The sequence below is a fragment of the Haemaphysalis longicornis genome, unplaced genomic scaffold, assembly GCF_048455015.1.
Source record: "Haemaphysalis longicornis isolate Haplotype H1 unplaced genomic scaffold, Haemaphysalis longicornis Haplotype H1 scaffold_5, whole genome shotgun sequence".
NCBI classification, from domain to species: Eukaryota; Metazoa; Arthropoda; class Arachnida; order Ixodida; family Ixodidae; genus Haemaphysalis; species Haemaphysalis longicornis.
Window position 1 is genome coordinate 33,050,770 of NW_027526385.1, and position 19,988 is coordinate 33,070,757.

Genomic DNA, 19,988 nt, shown 5'->3' on the forward strand with positions numbered 1-19,988 from the left:
GGAATGTGGGACCGAACGGACGGCACGAACTACGCCCGCTTCCCCACCACAACGGTTTCACTTCCGAAACAACCACGGCGACTGCGAGCAAGGAGCCGCAACGACTTTGACCGATCAGCTATGCCACCCTACGAAAACGCCCCGCTACCGCACACTAAACGAAAAGCCAAACGGCTCCCGCACCATACGCAACGCACGTGTCAATTCAAGCAACGTCCTCAACGCGCCGAACTATGCCATCCCTACACAGCGCAGCTCGCCACCGGACAAACCAGACATCTACGCCCCCACATGTATCAAGCACGCGACGAGCTACACGAACACAATCGCCGACGGAAGCGGCGCAACCAACGCAACGCCGTAAACACTGTCAAGTTCAGGTCTGACGAAGTGAATCCCACGACACACACACAATAAAATCAAGCAGATTTGAAATTCACCGAAACTCAACGAGACGAACACCCTCTTAACGAAGTTTCTAGTATCTGGAACAACAAAAAACAAACGCCAGCATCGAGCATCTGTGAACAAGCGGACAGTGATCTGGATACGAACGGACGTCAATCTACGCGAACGCTTCATTGTGCCAGGGGGCAGGCGCATTTCGGATTCAGAGCACGATTAGGATACGTATCAGCGCACCCGGAAACGAAAACGGGCGACAAAAGCTGCCACCCGAAGACACGCAGAAAAACAGTTTACGGCCACGGCCGCACCGACAAGCCCCGAGCTCCCCTGAGCCCGACCCGGCCTGAGAACAAGACGAGACGCCAGGCGCAACGCGAGTGCTTACGTTCCGTTTCGCTTTCTCACATGTACAGTGTACTTGCCTTCGCACAGTAAGTCGCCCAACGACAGACGTTTTCTTGCTCTGTCCTGATTTATATGTAACCTGTGTTTTTCTAATCAATTAAACAATTTATTTTTTCTACTTAGTCTTTCATTCGAGCTACGACCTAGCTAACAGTGCAGATAAGTTGATTATTCGTGAGTAATACAAATTGAGTACTCATGAGTACTGATTGAGTACTCATGAGTGCAGAATGAGTAGTACTCATGAGTGCAGAATGAGTAGTACTCGTGAGTGCAGAATGAGTAGTACTCGCGAGTGCAGAATGAGTAGTACTCATGAGTAGTACTCATGAGCAGTAGTACTCATTGAGTACTCATGAGTACAGAGTGAGTACTCATGAGTACAGATTCAGTACTCATGAGTACAGATTGAGTACGAATACTCGTGAGGACAAATGAGTTTGAGTACAAGTGAGTACGATTACAAATGAGTATTTGATGAGTGAGTACGAGTGATTTTGTGAACAGACGAACTTTTTGAGTCTGAGTTTGATTGAGTACAGCGTAAATTAAAAAAAAATGTGATTGAGTTTGAGTGAGTTCTTTCTGTTTTGCCGACCTATGGTTGCCGCACGCGTAAAACCAGTTGCTTCTCCGCACGCCTACACATAGAAGTTTACAATCGTGTATCTGATCGAGACCGGTTCAAAGTTCAAAAGCTGAAACTACCACCTAATAACTATTCAAATCGTTTGGGTTATTTGTCTTAAATGTACATAGTTCAATACACTGCGAATGAAGTCGGGGTAATAGGGGGATTAGAGCAAGTTAAAATGCCTCGGAAACTTAAGCTTGCTTACGTGATGTCAAAGGCGCAAGTCAGCCATTATTAGGCGTCCTTACTGCTCCATCGTGCTTGTGCATCTTTCCCTGCTTTTCTTTCTTCATCTATTGACGTTAACTGGGCAGTCAAAGCAAAGAGGCACCTCCGCCGTACCCTATCCGCTCACGCCGGACAAGAGGAATGGCCGTTTGCAGGTCCCGTCATCCAGGTGTGAAGCTGTTTCCCACTTCATCTCATAGAATAGCCATATAATGTAATGTAAGTGAGGGCCCAAGCAGTATTGCTTACTTAGGTACGCGCGTGTGATCATCGTAAGCCGCAGTATCTTCATGAGACTTACTCCACACTAGCCAGCCGATCAGCAACTCCTCAACAAGATACCTGGCCATCTCATCTCATGTGTGTCTCGCCAAACAACACAATCAGTATGAGCAGAGCAACACAAACAACACAATGAGTATGAGCTCTGGCCAGCTTTGACCCCGAGATTTAGAGGGACTTCACCCTTCAAGCCTGGAAAAGAACGGAGGAGACTATAGACCTGCACTAGAGCTGCACCCAGAGCTACACCCAAGGGTTTCTGCGCCTCGAAAATGTTTTCTCTGTTACACACACACAAAACATAAGATGACTGCACTCCATATAAATGACCGTCTCTGATGAGAATTCGGTAGGATATACTTACGTGCTATCGTCACCTTTTTCTTCACGAGCAATGATGGCCTTTCGAGAGTTCTCCACGCTAGAGGAGATGTTTTAAGAAAACTTTTACGCCTGGGTAGGCGTTTGTGGTTTCACGCTAGCGTGGATACGTTTCCATTTCCTTGGGAACGGTTAGCGCGAACTTGGAATCACGTGGCTTAGCTCGCTTGCGTGAAGCCAGAGTGATTATCATAAAATCATGCCCATGGAGCAGTAACACAAAGATTTTGTACAACCCCTCAACACATGCACGTTTACTTTCTATGGCGGATCATTAGCCTATTTCGAGAGTGCCAGAATGCGCATTACCTTGCGTCCATGCTAATTAATGTTGACATGATATTTCATGTGTATTCAATTCCTTTAAAAAAATGACCCTGAAGTTTTTTTGCTTGGGTTTTAGTACCTTCGAATTATGAATACTCCGAAAACAAAGATGGTCCATTTAATGTGCTCTTCCTATATCCGATTCATTGCGCCAATAATGACTATATTGACGAAGACGATGTTGCCCAGGAGCTTTCAGGTTTCGGCATTACCACGGATCGAAAATCCGACAGCTTGAATTGAACAGCTGCCATTATGAAATTCACATTTTGCGCACTTTTTCTAGCCGCGTGTCAACGGCCATTATTTATTGCCTCAAATGCGTCAATTGCTTGCTGATGATGGGTGCGCACTTCTGTCCTCGTTGCCCAAGGATGAAGTTGTTGTGAAGACCGTCCACGCCGTGATTTAAACCTTGCATTCACGACACTGCAAATATTGGGGAGAAACAAGAGGCACATAGTCAATCGACGGCAAGGGACTAAAAAAGTAATTGTTCGCAACTAAGACGACAGAGATTCACACCTGACATCCGCTCCCATTATTCGTAATGATTTCGAAAGATTTCTACGCAATATTGTCGCGATGATAACTGTAAACGCCCGTGCTTGGCCGTTCAGTGGTATTTTAAAGCTACACTTTCTATGCCTCAATGTTGTCCTTCAATGTCACTCCAGAACGCTCTCCAGAAAAGCCAACTTTACACGATGGGATTCAGAGAAGGGTGGTGATGTTAAACAAGCACCCCAGAAAAGAAAAAAAAACGCTTCCCGTTGCCGAAATCGAACCTCGGTCCCTCACGTTGTCAAGGCGACATCTATCCGATTGCGCCGTTCCGACAATTTTTTTTTTCTGTATTGCCATACTTTCACGAAACACAACAAACAAAATAATACACTGATAAAACTGACAGCCAACAGTTGACTAACCGAGAAATGGCTGAAATTGCTTCCCGTCTGTTAATATGTGAAACACGAGCTACAATTGCGGAGGTCCGGGCTGTGTCATCCACACTTCAATAGTAGGCCGCACAGATCTTAAAATTTCTCTTGGAATCGTTTAACCCCAATGTAGCGATGACGTATGGTCTACGCCATGTTGACATAGAGGAATCACTCTGGATTTTGGACTTTCATCACTTTGACTTAGGTTGCAGTTGCATGGAAGAAAGCTTCGCATTTTACCCATCTTTCTCCTTAGAAAGGGGCGTTGGTTTTTCTCAGCACACGATAACCCCACTCGTACGTTTTAGGCCAAAACTTAGCTCTACTGAAGGCGTTGTGCGGCTGAGAAGAAGGACGAGGGCTCGATCCCTTCCGCGATGGGTGATTTTCTAATGGAGGCGAAAAGCGGAAACACCCGTGCCTCGACACTACGGCGCACGTTAAAAATATCCAGGTGGTTCAACATAATCCAGATTGTTTTCCCACGCCGCGGCTTAGACCCCTCATAACCCATCTGCGCCTTAAGCCCCCAAAATTTAAATTTTGTTCTCCTGAAGGCAGTCGCTACGCACACAGTATCATGGATGACATATAAGGATTTCGCTGCTTACTTTACAAAATGAATCAATGGTTCAGCAACTTCTTGGCGAAGCAAAATTTCAATAAGCCATCACTTTATTAACATTTAGAACAGAGTCACGGTTGTTGCTTCAAATATGTTCCAGTGGTTCTTATAGCCAAGCGTAGGGAATTTTATCATAACACAACTACGTGGGCAGGCATCGAAACCTGCCTCCCCTCCTTTACTTATGCCCATAATTTTATTTCACCTGTAAATTTTTAAAAGGCGTAGGCAGGTGCAAAAGAATGGTTTAGGAATCAAAGTATCTAGTTACGTTTTGTTAACACGAAGGGCAGCCAAAAGTTTTGAGTGACATGACTGCTGATAACTTGTCCAATGACAACCAAACCTGAGGCGAAAGGAATACCGAAGTTTGCAAGCCAGGCCATGATTCATTTAATCCCCGTGATTGAAAAAACAGCCCAACTTAGAGTACCCGCATATTCAAAAAAACTCACAGTACGTAATCGACGGAGAAACGTAGTGCTGCTAGTCAAACCAAACGAGATATTATAGGGGACAGTGATATCTGTAGGACCTGGCGCGATTTTGATCCAATGATCACTACAACCTTCGTACGTGGCGTCTTTATATGTGCTTTTCGCGTGTTTCATCCATGTACCTTCTGCAAAATTTGCTCTCCCGTGCTAAAGAAAGCTGAGAGAAGCGCGAAAGCGAAAAGTGCGTCCAATTGAACGACAAACCTTCCAAGACCCAAATTGCAAACTAAGAACGAACCCATGTGACAATTTTTCACGCACTACGTAAACGCGTTTACGAATGATCATAACAGTATACCAATACGTGCTTTGTGAGATAAATGTTTACCATACTACTCTTTCTTCCGTGTTCCCAGAGCTTTTCGGTTAACCGACCAGTCTGTGGTAAAAGGAATTAGCTTTTTACAGGACGCGATCGGTCCCACTACGAAAGCGTTCGCTTTAAAAGGAAACCATCCGCACTGTTTACCTGCTGCTTTCACCGATGCCTCCGTTGAGGCGAGGACGGTGCCTGTGCTGATCTCCCGTAGCCGATTCATTGTGAGCTGACGAATCTCTTGCATAGACAGCGAGAGGTCGTAGTCTCGTTCAATGGTCTGCTTCACTTCAACGCCCATTAGGGAGTCCATTCCCAGATCGCCGAGCTTCACATCCGGGCTCAGACTCGAAGGGTCTTTGAAACCTGCATGGTGGAAATCGGTACGATCGGGTAAGCCCGCTTACTTTAAAACCAAACATTCTATGCAACAAAAGTGCTTGTGAGCCCTTTCTCCTTCTCTGATTCCGGGGCGACGGCTGCTGCGCCGTAATCAAAGAAAATACAGCACTAAAACAAGTCGCAATGGTGCTTGGTAAAGAGTGAAAAGTCAGTGGTAGCCACCTGAGTACTTAATAGATAAATGGATTTTGATTGTCCTGGTATGCAGGGTTGTAACGTCGATGAGGCTTCGTGTGGTCACTTACACCCATCAGCTAAAAAACAAACACTTTTAAACTACGCGCGTGCTTTTGAACTAAAAATGCTGCTGGCACCGGCAAATCACCATTTCAGCTGGAATACTCCAACATACAAAGGCCGAACTTAGTAAACAAATTTTGTGGTGACCCCGCACCTACACTGCAATCGGAAAATTCTTGCGTAGCAGTAGTTGATAGGTCCCTTCTTTCCAAAATGATTAATCATAAAAGTTTCCGAAACTTTCCAATTTTTACTGGCTTACTGCAGTTAAAAAAAGTTCCCTACGGTGACATCGAATTTAAATTATCTCATTCTCTAGGTAGTTAGGGTTTCTTGTGCAACAGAAAGCGTATTTTATCTATATAACACGTGTATTGCTTTAGGCATAATTAAAGCGTAAAGAACGACTACTGTAGAGTTTTTCTTTGGAAAATAATGAGGTATTACGAACATAAAAATTATTAACATCCCAATACACCCGGACCGATTGAAGCTCGCTGACAGAGACAGCTTACTTATATTGTAGTGCTTCGCATTACGAAGCTGTGATGCTTCAAGCGCCTAAGCGACAATGTCATATGTCTATCCGAGGACACCTGCATCCGAACCACGTAGGCTTAACGGACACGTACAGAGTCGTCAGGGAAGTCATCCTTGACTAAGGGCTATAGCCTCTAGGGGCTATAGCCTCCTAGAGAGGTTGTAGCCTCTTTTCTGATTTCTCCGCACTCCCTTTATGAAGCAAACGTGGCTTCGATTACGAACAATCTCACAGCAATAGCCATAAGATTCAAATGAAAGAATTTCCCTTGGAATCAAACGGAAATTCCCTCAAAAGTATCGCAGGAGTCTTTTACAACCATTTGGAATTTCTTCTGAGAGCATTTTGGAAAAAGTCCGATTTGCTTGACAGTCTGAGTTCATTGTTTTTCAACTTGATTTATACAGACGGCTTCGCTATAACATTTCTGCTCAAGAAACTATGACCTCGATGCCGTGAAGAAGGACCGTCTTCAATTTTTTTTCTGTACCCCTACTCTCCTCTCCTTCCCTACACCTACTAGGTTTTCCCTATCCTCCTTTCCCCGCAGAGTAACATACCGGTGAATTAACGTCGTCAAACCTTTCTGCATTTTCCTCTTTAATAGAGAGTTTCTCTCTCTCTCTCTCTCCTTCCATCCTGCTTGTAGCTAATACCCTGAGCAAATTCTTATCCTAAATCGTTAACATAATGTTATAAACAACGCCGTGATTCATGATACATATCGAATCATATGCGGATATGTATATGGATTTCGGTGTTCGTGTTAACAGATGCGCCTTGTATTCCCATATACATGTACGATCACGTCGACGGCATCAAATTCCTGCCAGTTGGACAAAGTACTTGAAGTCCTATTTTCAGCGTGCATTCTCTTTTTGTCTGAAACGTTCAATAAGGTATGAGTTTTGACATTTCACCGCTAACAGCACCAAGAACATTGAAATTTATCTCCACAAATCACTCGATATTATGCCTCCAAAAAAGATGACGAATGCAAGAGCCCAGAGCAATATTCTCGTAATTTTGAAATTTTAATTTGCAAATTATTTCTGCCTTTATAATAGTAGAAGCACGTAGGCGATTTCAGATCGTTATCATTGTATCTTTCAATACTAGGCGAGTTTTATTGTGGGACTAAAGCGGTAGAACTAGTTATCCTGTCATTTATTTCCCTGGAGTCAATGCCCTACAACTGGATATTTATTTATTTATTTATTTATTTATTTATTTATTTATTTATTTATTTATTTATTTATTTATTTATTTATTTATTTATTTATTTATAACATACTGCGGACACTAGGTCCAAGCAGGGTGGGCGATACAAGTGAGCACAGTTCAACAGCAATACACCACTTTAGAAACAGCACATTTGTGGTGGCTAGGTCATTCCACTCACTGATAGTGCGTGGAAAAAAAGAAAACTTGAAAAGATTAGTTCGTGCAAATTAAGGAGTAAGCGCGTGGGGTTGGCCGTGCCGGGTAACTCTTGTTGTTAAGGGTGATACAAACAGTGAAGGGTCGAGTGCTAATTTGTTACCTACGAGTAGGGAAAGCAAGTCAAGTCTGAATTGCTGTCGTCGAATTTTGAGTAAAGGTAGGATATAGCAAAATACTAATAATAATGCTACAGTAAGCGCTGGGATTGAAACATAACTGTCAGCAATTTGTACGCTTACTATGAATACAATCAGGGCATCACTGTTTTGTCCAACGTAAAAAGCGACATCATGATATCCAAGAGGGCAGCGAAACTTACCAAGAATGTGGGCAACGGAGCGCGCGAGGTCATGCTTGTCGTTTGAATCAGATTTCGAGCATACCTCAGCTCTAACAAAGCTTGATACTACTGGATGATTTTGGCTTAGCAACCGTTCCAATGCCAGCATACAAGAAGTTATTTTCTGTGGTACTGTGCCGGCGACCTCTAAATCTGTGCCAAGTGTCTCCAGGATGTAGCCGACATCGCCAATGGCACCCCACTGGATTGCCAGACCTGAAACACAAAGAAGAGTGCTCCTTAGCTCTCCCTTACAAGGTCCTTCGTTAATGCTAAATCTGCTAACATACAGTCATGGACCCGTAAAAGCAGGAACAGACGTATAACGCGATTTCTTACTACCCAAGACAAATAGCATCATGGCGCCATACCAGTAAAAGAGTTCGAAATTGTGACTTGGCAAATATACCACTAACGCATCATTATTAGGTTTTCCCTAAAAATATTCTGCGAGTTTGCGTGTTGTGGTGTATATTTATTGTTCGCTTTTCATTTTTCATCACTGTACTTTCGACAACGCCATGATCTGCCTTTTGACACCGCGTCGAAGCATTGGGAGCGGACTGACATGGCTGTCTTGTTTAAGAATCTCCCATAAATAAAGACACGTATGTCATGCGTGCGTGCATGGCGGTCCGCGTGCGCGTGCAATACGTTTCACACCAATGCTCGCCTTTACATTTACGCCTACACAGAATATTTCTCTACCGTACTGCTTACTCTGTAACTCACCAACGCCCTCACTGACTCGTACATAAAACGTGTCGGCTTAGAAATTTTAATTTTGAAGTGTGCATTTATTCAATAACGGACACGCTGAACAGTCCAGGATTTTCGAAACTTGGCATGCAAGCGTACAAAACCAATCAAACGTATTTTTCTAAATAACCCTGTATCTCTCTCTGCCGTATAGTCACCGAACTGATTTTTGCATTTGAAAGCTGCTAACCCTACTGCTTAGTTTTTTTTTTTTTCATTTTTCTATCCCGCTGATGTCGCAGCCAGCTTGTGCTAGCACCAACCAGAGTCGCAAATATAGGCTTAAAAAGGTTCTGAGCCTTCCAGCGAGGTGTTTTTTAGAAACTTTGCTCACATTTTTTTGCGTTGTACACGTTCTGTGCGTACGCGTGGTACCAATTTTAAGCATTTTTGCGTGCGTTGATATGCGGCCGTGCCCGTATCCGTTCATGCATTTAGCTAACTAAAAGTCTTAGTATGTGCTTATGACGCGGTGAACTTTAAAGCGAAGCGTTCGACGTCTCGCTGGTGGTGTACGTCACGTCGAAAACGCATTGCAGGACAGCCGTCTTTTTCTAACGATGATGATGCTGATTGTGGGTGAAGTGAAATAAAATAACGCTCCTCCTGGTTCCTCCGTCCCTCCGTCCCTCGTTTCGTGATTTCGCCATTCCGTCACCTTTTTTTATTGCCGGGTTTGCCATTGCGACTCGCATGAAGCACTGTGAGCGTGTGCACGCGCTAACTTTGACAGGAAAATGATGTACCCCTCCGTCAAAAGACGACGATAATTGAACGCGAAGCTTTGTTCAAGGGAAATCAATTGGTGAAGGGTCATAGTTAAAGCGACTACAATCAAAAGCATAAATCCGTGTGAGTCAAAGTCAAAGTTGAACGAGTCAAAGTCCAAACCACGTGCAGATTAATGTTCAAACTTAGACTAAAAAACCCTCACAGGAATGCTCCGCATGCAAACATCGTCGTCTTTAGACGGATGGGAGCATGATTTTTTCCTCTGCCCGTTCCGTAGCCGGGTAAGAGCGCTAATCACTAATACCGTCCTGGCTATAGGGTCGTATAGACGTGCCTCTTCTTGAGTCATTATAACATTAAAATATCAAACGAGCAACGCTGCGGCAATCATATGATTCATTTAAGCAGGGACTATTCCATGAAAAGTACTCCATGCATTTCACTCTGGGAATTAGTCGTTGCCTCCATTTCCCCAAAAATAACGTCCATACACCGACTGCCGAACCGGCTGAAAAAATACCGTGGCCTAAACCTTATTAAAGCATTCTCTAACCGCCCATAAGGGCAGTGCGTCTTTTCTGAAAGCAATTCGTGCATGCGCTTAGTTATTCAAACATTCTTTTTGTTTGCATAGAGTAACCTAGTTTTAACCTTTCTATTCGTTTACAATATCACATAATGTTCGGACATTAAATTTTGTTGCAAAATTCCGCGTTTATACATCATTCGCTTTGCAACAATTTGCAACAAACCAGCGTTTAGACTTTTCCGGTGTTTCTTTTTCTCTAGTAATAAAAGTGGTTAGACGCCTATTGTTTCGCCTCACGTTATCGGCAGTAAATACCCAATTCAAATGATTTATGTCTGCCGTTCTGACAACAGGAGGTGTGGAAAATGTCCAGGGAGGCAAGGAAGGAGGCAGTCGTCGATAGGAAGCAGATATTCACACCATGTACAGAGAACCGGGTGCTACGCAGCCATCTCGTTGCCTCGCCTGGTTGTCTTAGTCTTCCTCTCCTACGCGCCTGCTGAGCTTAGTGTCTGCGTCGTTCTCGTCGTCATCGAAAGTTTCAACATCTTCCCGGCCCACAAGGGTTCGTACGAGTGGTGGTGGTGTCTAGTCAGTTTGCCATATGTTCAGCCGGTGACTGAGTTTCTTTTTTTTTCTTATCTTCGGCCTCCTCTTTCTCCGGGTCTTCGCCTTTCTTCTGACTTTTGATCTGCGTTTCTTCATGATAACTACGTCAGGTGATGAGTCAAAAGCATAACATTTCTTGTAGTTCAGAGTGCGCACTGACTGCAGGTGTCATTTCATTGACGTATTGCCTATGTAACCGATGCACCGGTGGAAACCATGAACGTTTACATCTTTTCCAGTGTGAACCTCCGCAGTAGCACATTCTCCTGGCTTCTTCGATTTGCGAACGCATCTAGTGTTCTGGTTGGTTATATATATTGCCTTGTGGTGGCGGGTCGACAGGGGCGCGGGACAGGCAGTCGGCGTCGGAGTGTTTCCTCCCGGATTTGTAGACGATTGTAACGTCGAACTCTTGCAGGCGCAGACTCCACCGCCCAAGACGGCCAGAGGGGTCCTTCAAATTGGCGAGCCAACACAGCGCATGGTGGTCTGTTACAACCTTGAACGGTCTGCCATACACGTATGGGCGAAATTTTGAAATGGCCCATATAATAGCCAAGCACTCTTTTTCGGAGGCAGAGTAGTTTTTCTCCTCCTTCGACAGACCACGGCTGGCATAGGCGATTACGTTTTCGCACCCGCTTTGTTTTTGGACAAGGACGGCACCCAAGCCTATATCACTGGCGTCCGTGTGTATTTCCGTGTCGGCGTTTTCGTCGAAATGAGCGAGCACGGGCGGGCTTTGCAGATGTTTTTGCAGCTCGCAGAATGCCTTTTCTTGGTCGTCTTCCCAGCTGAAAGGGGTGCTGTCTTTCGTCAAGCGCGTGAGCGGCTCTGCAATGCGTGCGAAGTTTGCGACGAAGCGCCGGTAGTATGCGCACAGTCCAAGAAACCTGCGCACGCCCTTCTTATCTTTCGGCCTTGGGAAGTTCGCTATGGCTGAAGTTTTCAACGGGTCAGGCAGGACTCCCGCGGCGTTGACGACATGGCCCAAAAACTTCAGTTCCTCGTACGCGAAGCGGCACTTTTCAGGCTTCAGCATTAACCCCGACGTACGGATGGCCTCGAGTACAGACTGCAACCTTGCGAGGTGTTCGTCGAAAGTCCTAGAGAATACCACAACGTCGTCGAGGTATACGAGGCAGGTGTGCCACTTCAGGCCAGCTAGCACAGTGTCAATGACTCTTTGGAACGTTGCTGGTGCCGTGCATAGCCCAAACGGCATCACCTTGAACTCGTATAGGCCATCCGGGGTTATGAATGCAGTCTTCTCTCGATCTCTCTCGTCCACTTCAATTTGCCAGTAGCCTGTCTTCAGATCCATCGATGAGAAGTACCTCGCATGGCAGAGGTGGTCGAGGGCGTCGTCGATTCGTGGCAGGGGGTATACGTCCTTTTTGGTGATCTTGTTCAATCGCCGGTAGTCAACGCAGAACCTCAGTGTGCCGTCTTTTTTCTTCACGAGTACGACCGGCGCAGCCCACGGACTTTTCGATGGCTGTATAATGTCGCCGTTGAGCATGTCGTCGACTTGAGTCCGGATGGCTTCACGCTCGTGTGAAGAGACGCGGTACGGTGACTGTCGGGTAGGTCGTGCTCCATCTTCGGTTATTATTCGGTGCTTCGCCAGAGGTGTTTGACGTAACTTTGAGTTCGACGAAAAACACTCGCTGTAGCGACGCAGCAAAGCCAATAACTTGTTCCTTTCATCTTGCGGTAGCGCCGGATTCACGTCGAAGGGGTGCGGAAGCTTGAAGGTATCTTCGGGTGCGCGTTCAAAGTCGGCGACTGCTAACACGTCACTTGCTTGTTGCATTTCTTCGACGAACGCAATTGCAGCGCCCTTGTTTAAATGCTGGTACTCCTCGGTGAAATTGGTGACCAAAACGTGGGCTTTGCGCTGCTTAAACCGTGCAATGCCTCTTGCGACAGACACACCGCGGTCAAGAAGCAACCTTTGGTCACTCTCCACGATAGCGTCGACGTCGGGAGCAGCACCTTCACAGTGGACGGTGATCATCAAGCTTGCGCGGGGTGGCAGGGTGACGTGATCATCGGCGATCCTTACAGCTGCACGGTGTTCGGGGTTCGATTCCGGCGTCATGGAGTGGTCGCAGGAAAAAGTTATCGACTTCGTCTGCAGATCGATTATTGCGCCGTTGTCCGTCAAAAAGTCCATTCCGAGAATTACGTCGCGGGAGCAGTTGGGCAAAACGACGAACACCGCAGGGTACGTCGTGCCGTCTATGGTGACGCGCGATGTGCACGTTCCACTTGGCGTCACGAGGTGGCCTCCTGCTGTGCGTATGTGCGGACCATCCCATCTGGTCATAACTTTCTTCATTTTAGACGCAAATGGTCCGCTCATTACCGAATAGTCAGCTCCCGTGTTTACGAGGGCGACTACGTCAAAGCCGTCGATGGACACCTTGACGTCAGACGCAGTCTTCCTCGAGTTCCGGGTTCGTCGGGGCGTCGTATCTCGGCTTGTGCGTGTTGGCGGTCGGGCACTGTGCGTCGTCGTTGTCGTCGACGGAGAACCCTCCGTCGCCGACGGAGGGCAGACGCCGGTGCTGGGGGCAGACGCCGGTGCTGGGTACGCACCCTTCATGCCCACTACAACCTCTGGAAGCCGCCAAGCCAGCCCAACAAGAGCCAGCCTCCGCGTGCAAGATTTACCACCCGAGTTCGGTCTACTACCGGAGAAGACGAAGAAGAAAAACGTCGCAACCAGCACCATGCTCAACCAAGCCAATCCTCCTGTCGTTCTGCAGCAGCCACGGGAACCGCCATCATTCCGAAGAGCCCCCGCAGAAGACCCAGAAGAATGGTTGGAGAAACTGGAGCGAGTCCGGAAATTCAACAGGTGGGACGACGCAGAAACGTTCCGGCACGTTTTCTTTTACTTGGAAGATTCGGCTCGCACTTGGTTCGAGAACCACGAGAGCTCCTTGACAAACTGGGCTCAGTTCAAAAGCGAGTTCACTAAGACCTTCACTACCATCGTGCGGAAAGAAAGAGCCGCCCTTTTGTTGGAAACGCGCACGCAACACCCCAACGAAGGTGTCGTGATATTCGTTGAGGAGATGAAGCAGCTATTTCGCCGCGCGGACCCCGAAATGACGGAAGAAAAGAAGTTGCGCTTCTTAATGCGCGGAGTGAAGGAGGAACTGTTTGCCGGACTTGTCCGAAATCCGCCCAAAACCGTCGCCGAATTCGTTACCGAAGCCAGCACCATTGAGAAAGCCCTCGAGATGCGTGCTAAGCAGTATGACCGCAACTTTGTTGGCGCGGCCAATGCGAACGACTTTGGCAGCACGCGGATCCCGGCCGACAGCCTACGCGAGACTATCCGCGAAATAGTGAGGGAGGAGCTGCGGAAACTGCTCCCGACGCCGCCGCAAGCACAAGTCGCTTCTCTTACCGACGTCATTAGAGAAGAAGTGCAGCAAGCGCTGGGAACTTCAACGACGCCAGTAGCACCTCGCGAGCCGCAAGCCATGACCTACGCAGCTGCTGTACATCGCCCTCGCCCACCTGCACCCTATCGTCACGAGGCTCCGTACCGTCGTCCCCTCTCGCCGGCCCGACCACCTGCGCCGCAACCCCCTGCCCCAAGGAAGACCGACGTGTGGCGAACGTCCGACAATCGTCCGCTGTGCTACCACTGCGGAGAGGCCGACCACGTCTACCGTCGCTGCCCCTACAGGAGGCTCGGTTTGCGAGGGTTCTCCGTCGACGCACCCCGCCCCCGAACTACCCAGCACCTCCACCAGATGTCACGTAGCCAAGGACGAAGCAGTTGTTTGGAAAAGAAACAAGTTTATTGGAGCGAACTTGTGCTCCCCTAACAACTGAAAAGAATATGGAGGCGGCGAAGCAGTGGTCAACAAAGTACGTGCGTCGGCGAGCGTCGCAGAATCGAATGCCCCGGCGTCTGCTCTCCGTCGGCGACGGAGGGTTCTCCGTCGACGACAACGACGACGCACAGTGCCCGACCGCCAACACGCACAAGCCGAGATACGACGCCCCGACGAACCCGGAACTCGAGGAAGACTGCGTCTGACGTCAAGGTGTCCATCGACGGCTTTGACGTAGTCGCCCTCGTAGACACGGGAGCTGACTATTCGGTAATGAGCGGACCATTTGCGTCTAAACTGAAGAAAGTTATGACCAGATGGGATGGTCCGCACATACGCACAGCAGGAGGCCACCTCGTGACGCCAAGTGGAACGTGCACATCGCGCGTCACCATAGACGGCACGACGTACCCTGCGGTGTTCGTCGTTTTGCCCAACTGCTCCCGCGACGTAATTCTCGGAATGGACTTTTTGACGGACAACGGCGCAATAATCGATCTGCAGACGAAGTCGATAACTTCTTCCTGCGACCACTCCATGACGCCGGAATCGAACCCCGAACACCGTGCAGCTGTAAGGATCGCCGATGATCACGTCACCCTGCCACCCCGCGCAAGCTTGATGATCACCGTCCACTGTGAAGGTGCTGCTCCCGACGTCGACGCTATCGTGGAGAGTGACCAAAGGTTGCTTCTTGACCGCGGTGTGTCTGTCGCAAGAGGCATTGCACGGTTTAAGCAGCGCAAAGCCCACGTTTTGGTCACCAATTTCACCGAGGAGTACCAGCATTTAAACAAGGGCGCTGCAATTGCGTTCGTCGAAGAAATGCAACAAGCAAGTGACGTGTTAGCAGTCGCCGACTTTGAACGCGCACCCGACGATACCTTCAAGCTTCCGCATCCCTTCGACGTGAATCCGGCGCTACCGCAAGATGAAAGGAACAAGTTATTGGCTTTGCTGCGTCGCTACAGCGAGTGTTTTTCGTCGAACTCAAAGTTACGTCAAACACCTCTGGCGAAGCACCGGATAATAACCGAGGATGGAGCACGACCTACCCGACAGTCACCGTACCGCGTCTCTTCACACGAGCGTGAAGCCATCCGGACTCAAGTCGACGACATGCTCTACGGCGACATTATACAGCCATCGAAAAGTCCGTGGGCTGCGCCGGTCGTACTCGTGAAGAAAAAAGACGGCACACTGAGGTTCTGCGTTGACTACCGGCGATTGAACAAGATCACCAAAAAGGACGTATACCCCCTGCCACGAATCGACGACGCCCTCGACCACCTCTGCCATGCGAGGTACTTCTCATCGATGGATCTGAAGACAGGCTACTGGCAAATTGAAGTGGACGAGAGAGATCGAGAGAAGACTGCATTCATAACCCCGGATGGCCTATACGAGTTCAAGGTGATGCCGTTTGGGCTATGCACGGCACCAGCAACGTTCCAAAGAGTCATGGACACTGTGCTAGCTGGCCTTAAGTGGCACACCTGCCTCGTATACCTCGACGACGTTGTGGTATTCTCTAGGACTTTCGACGAACACCTCGCAAGGTTGCAGTCTGTACTCGAGGCCATCCGTACGTCGGGGTTAACGCTGAAGCCTGAAAAGTGCCGCTTCGCGTACGAGGAACTGAAGTTTTTGGGCCATGTCGTCAACGCCGCGGGAGTCCTGCCTGACCCGTTGAAAACTTCAGCCATAGCGAACTTCCCAAGGCCGAAAGATAAGAAGGGCGTGCGCAGGTTTCTTGGACTGTGCGCATACTACCGGCGCTTCGTCGCAAACTTCGCACGCATTGCAGAGCCGCTCACGCGCTTGACGAAAGACAGCACCCCTTTCAGCTGGGAAGACGACCAAGAAAAGGCATTCTGCGAGCTGCAAAAACATCTGCAAAGCCCGCCCGTGCTCGCTCATTTCGACGAAAACGCCGACACGGAAATACACACGGACGCCAGTGATATAGGCTTGGGTGCCGTCCTTGTCCAAAAACAAAGCGGGTGCGAAAACGTAATCGCCTATGCCAGCCGTGGTCTGTCGAAGGAGGAGAAAAACTACTCTGCCTCCGAAAAAGAGTGCTTGGCTATTATATGGGCCATTTCAAAATTTCGCCCATACGTGTATGGCAGACCGTTCAAGGTTGTAACAGACCACCATGCGCTGTGTTGGCTCGCCAATTTGAAGGACCCCTCTGGCCGTCTTGGGCGGTGGAGTCTGCGCCTGCAAGAGTTCGACGTTACAATCGTCTACAAATCCGGGAGGAAACACTCCGACGCCGACTGCCTGTCCCGCGCCCCTGTCGACCCGCCACCACAAGACTCCGATGAAGACAGCGCGTTCTTCGGGGTTGTTACGGAGAGCGACCTAGCCGCCCAGCAGCGTGCCGACCCCGACTTGCGCGTAATGATCGACTACCTCGAAGGACGAAACGTCGCCGTGCCTAGAGCGTTCAAGCGTAACTTACCAGCATTCAGCCTTAAAAACTCTGTCCTCGTGAAAAAGAATTTCAGCCCCGGAACAAGAACGAATTATCTACTTGTCATCCCCGCAGACCTTCGTGACGAAATTTTGGAAGCGTCCCACGACGACCCGTCTTCCGGACATCTCGGCACAGCTCGCACTATTGCAAAAATTAAGGCGAAGTACTTCTGGCCCCGCCTTACATCCGACGTCACCCACTACGTTCGGAGTTGCCGGGACTGCCAGCGACGAAAAACGCCGCCGACAAGACCCGCCGGACTTCTGCAACCGATCACCGTCCCGTCGAGGCCCTTTCAACAGATTGGAATGGACCTCCTAGGCCTGTTCCCGACGTCACGATCGCAGAACAAGTGGATTGTCGTAGCGACAGACTACATGACGCGCTACGCAGAGACCGCTGCTCTTCCGCGGGGGACTGCACAAGAAGTCGCCAAGTTCTTTATAAACCAAGTTGTGCTGCGACATGGAGCCCCTGAAGTCCTAATCACGGACCGCGGAACGGCCTTTACCGCGGAGCTGATGCAAGGAATCTTACGCTACAGCAACACGGATCACCGAAGAACGACGGCGTACCACCCCCAAACGAACGGACTAACGGAACGTCTGAACAAGACGATTGCGGATATGCTGTCCATGTACGTCGACGTTGAACATAAGACTTGGGACGAAGTCCTCCCGTATGTCACGTTTGCGTACAATACAGCGACGCAGGAAACTACGCAGATGACACCATTCGCGCTTGTCTACGGAAGACGACCGACTACGATGCTCGACGCCATGCTTCCGCATCTAGAAGACGACGACCTCAACGCCGACGTCCAAGGATACCTTCAACGTGCGGAGGAGGCCCGCCAGCTCGCTCGAGTTCGTATAAGGGACCAGCAGCTGGTGGATGCCGGCCGCTACAACCTCCGACGCCGAGACGCCGAGTACCAACCAGGGGATCGTGTGTGGGTTTGGACTCCCATCCGACGACGCGGACTGAGTGAGAAACTTCTGCGACGGTATTTCGGACCCTACCAGATTCTGCGACGTGTTGGCCGACTTACCTACGAAGTGATCCCCGATGGTGACTCCGGCACATCACGACGACGTACGCGGCCCGAAGTCGTCCACGTGGTTCGCTTAAAACCTTTCTACGAACGATGACGAACTTTTATTTTTATTTTCGGACTGTCGCTTATGTTAGCATCGGGTCGATGCACTCTTAGAGGGGGGGTAATGCCGCGAACCATACATTGGGTTTGTTTATTTGTGTTTTGCTTTTACCGCCCGGCTGCGCCGGTCTGTGTTATCTCCGTGCCAAGGGAAGCGCGTGTTCCATTCCTTCTTTCTGTGCCGCATGTGTTATCTGTTGTGATAGGGAGAGCATTCCGATTTACGTGAACAGCCCGGAATAATCTTCTTGCATCTACAATGTTCTCGATGCGAATCGACGGTTCCAGAACCACGCGCGCCGAAAGATAAAAAGCCTGCAGAGTAGACGCCGGGGCATTCGATTCTGCGACGCTCGCCGACGCACGTACTTTGTTGACCACTGCTTCGCCGCCTCCGTATTCTTTTCAGTTGTTAGGGGAGCACAAGTTCGCTCCAATAAACTTGTTTCTTTTCCAAACAACTGCTTCGTCCTTGGCTACGTGACAATATCATCATGCTGACGGCAGCTTTGTCATATGGCCTGTTTTCTGGAGAAAAAAACGTGCGGTCCTTTTCAGTGTCCCTCAAGCCGATGTGAATCTCTGCGGTTGTCAAGTATTCCGTACTTTTAGGAGCCGCGCGTCGAGGCAGTTTGAATTTTGAGGCAGACACCTTGTGCGGTTCTAGCTGGAGCACGTTTGTTTTCTTGTCCGTAGGTATTGCCCCGTACGCGCTCCCGTCGCAGCCACACATGTACGTAACATCGGCACTTTTGTCTCGTAGTGAAGACTTTATACAATCCGCTGCATTTTTGCGTGCTTTTCCGCGGGGTTCTTCATCATGTATGGACGCCTGAATCTAGATTCCCATCTTCACTCTTTTGAATGTCCTTCTGTGCACAGTATGCACGTACATACCTTGGGTTCACAGGGAAGGTCTCAAGCACTTCTGAAGCGTAGCATTCGCCTGTGACGCCTTCCAAAGCCGGAGCGTCATCGTCATCCACAGTATCATCTTCTGGCACCGATGAGACCGACTTAGGTTGCTTGCAAACAATACGACTTTCTCTTGGTTGCGGATACTGTGAATGTGGTGTCATGGCATCTGTAAATCTGAGCAAAGAGTGCAAAGTTGTCTGACGTATCTCTTGCGAATCCTCAGTCAAGTCTTTCAAAAAGGCGCATACTGTCATCTGTACATGTGAGGAAATCGGGGTTGAAGTTCCTTGGGATCGAAAAACTGTTTCTGGAATACCCACCTACGTCGTTGAAGTCGTTAGCGGGACGTGGGTTCCTTTCTCTTTGCCATGTCTTTTGCTTTCACTAGTAGTAGTCGATTCGCCCACTGGTCGGTGTTGCTCTTCTCTCACGAGATCTGGCTTTAGTGGTGCGTTCTCATTACGTTTGTAAAGTCTGACTTCAAGTATGGCGATAATTCTGTGATCTTCTTCTACCGACCCTAGAGCGTCGTCGCGTTGGCCGTAGATTCTGTTCCACATGCCGGGGAATCCAGCTTCTCGCTGATTGCAGCAAGTCGGTCGGTGCTTTGCTGGAACCTGGCGGACAAAACAGCGGCCTCGACGTCCTTTGTTTGCTCGAGAGTGTGCGTTATTGCGGCGATGAGCTTCCTGTTGAAGTCGAGAAGGCTTTTCTGAACAACACGGAGCCGGTTCTTCTGCGTCGACCCCTCTTCCTCGCTTCGGGGTGAGCAATGCGGTCGAATAATGGCATTCCGCTCCATGGCTCACCTCGTCGTGTCGCTAGACGTCCCGGGCTTCGGCACCATGTGGAAAACGTACAGGGAGGCAAGGAAGGAGGCCGTCGTCGATAGAAAGCAGATATTCACACTATGTACAGAGAACCGGG

General features: G+C 48.8%; 1 protein-coding gene across 1 annotated transcript in view; it reads right to left on the bottom strand.

Moving 5' to 3' along the window:
• Positions 1-2,968: 2,968 nt before the first annotated feature.
• LOC144138039 (fatty acid synthase-like) overlaps positions 2,969-19,988 on the bottom strand; it is a 55,749-nt gene continuing 38,729 nt past the window's right edge. Inside the window, exons 23-25 of the mRNA XM_077670094.1 lie at positions 7,993-8,229; positions 5,201-5,413; positions 2,969-3,094 (exon numbers count right to left, since the gene is read on the bottom strand). Coding sequence (XP_077526220.1) covers positions 3,087-3,094; positions 5,201-5,413; positions 7,993-8,229 — 458 coding nt within the window. The 3' untranslated portion in view covers positions 2,969-3,086. The remainder of the gene's footprint in view (positions 3,095-5,200; positions 5,414-7,992; positions 8,230-19,988) is intronic.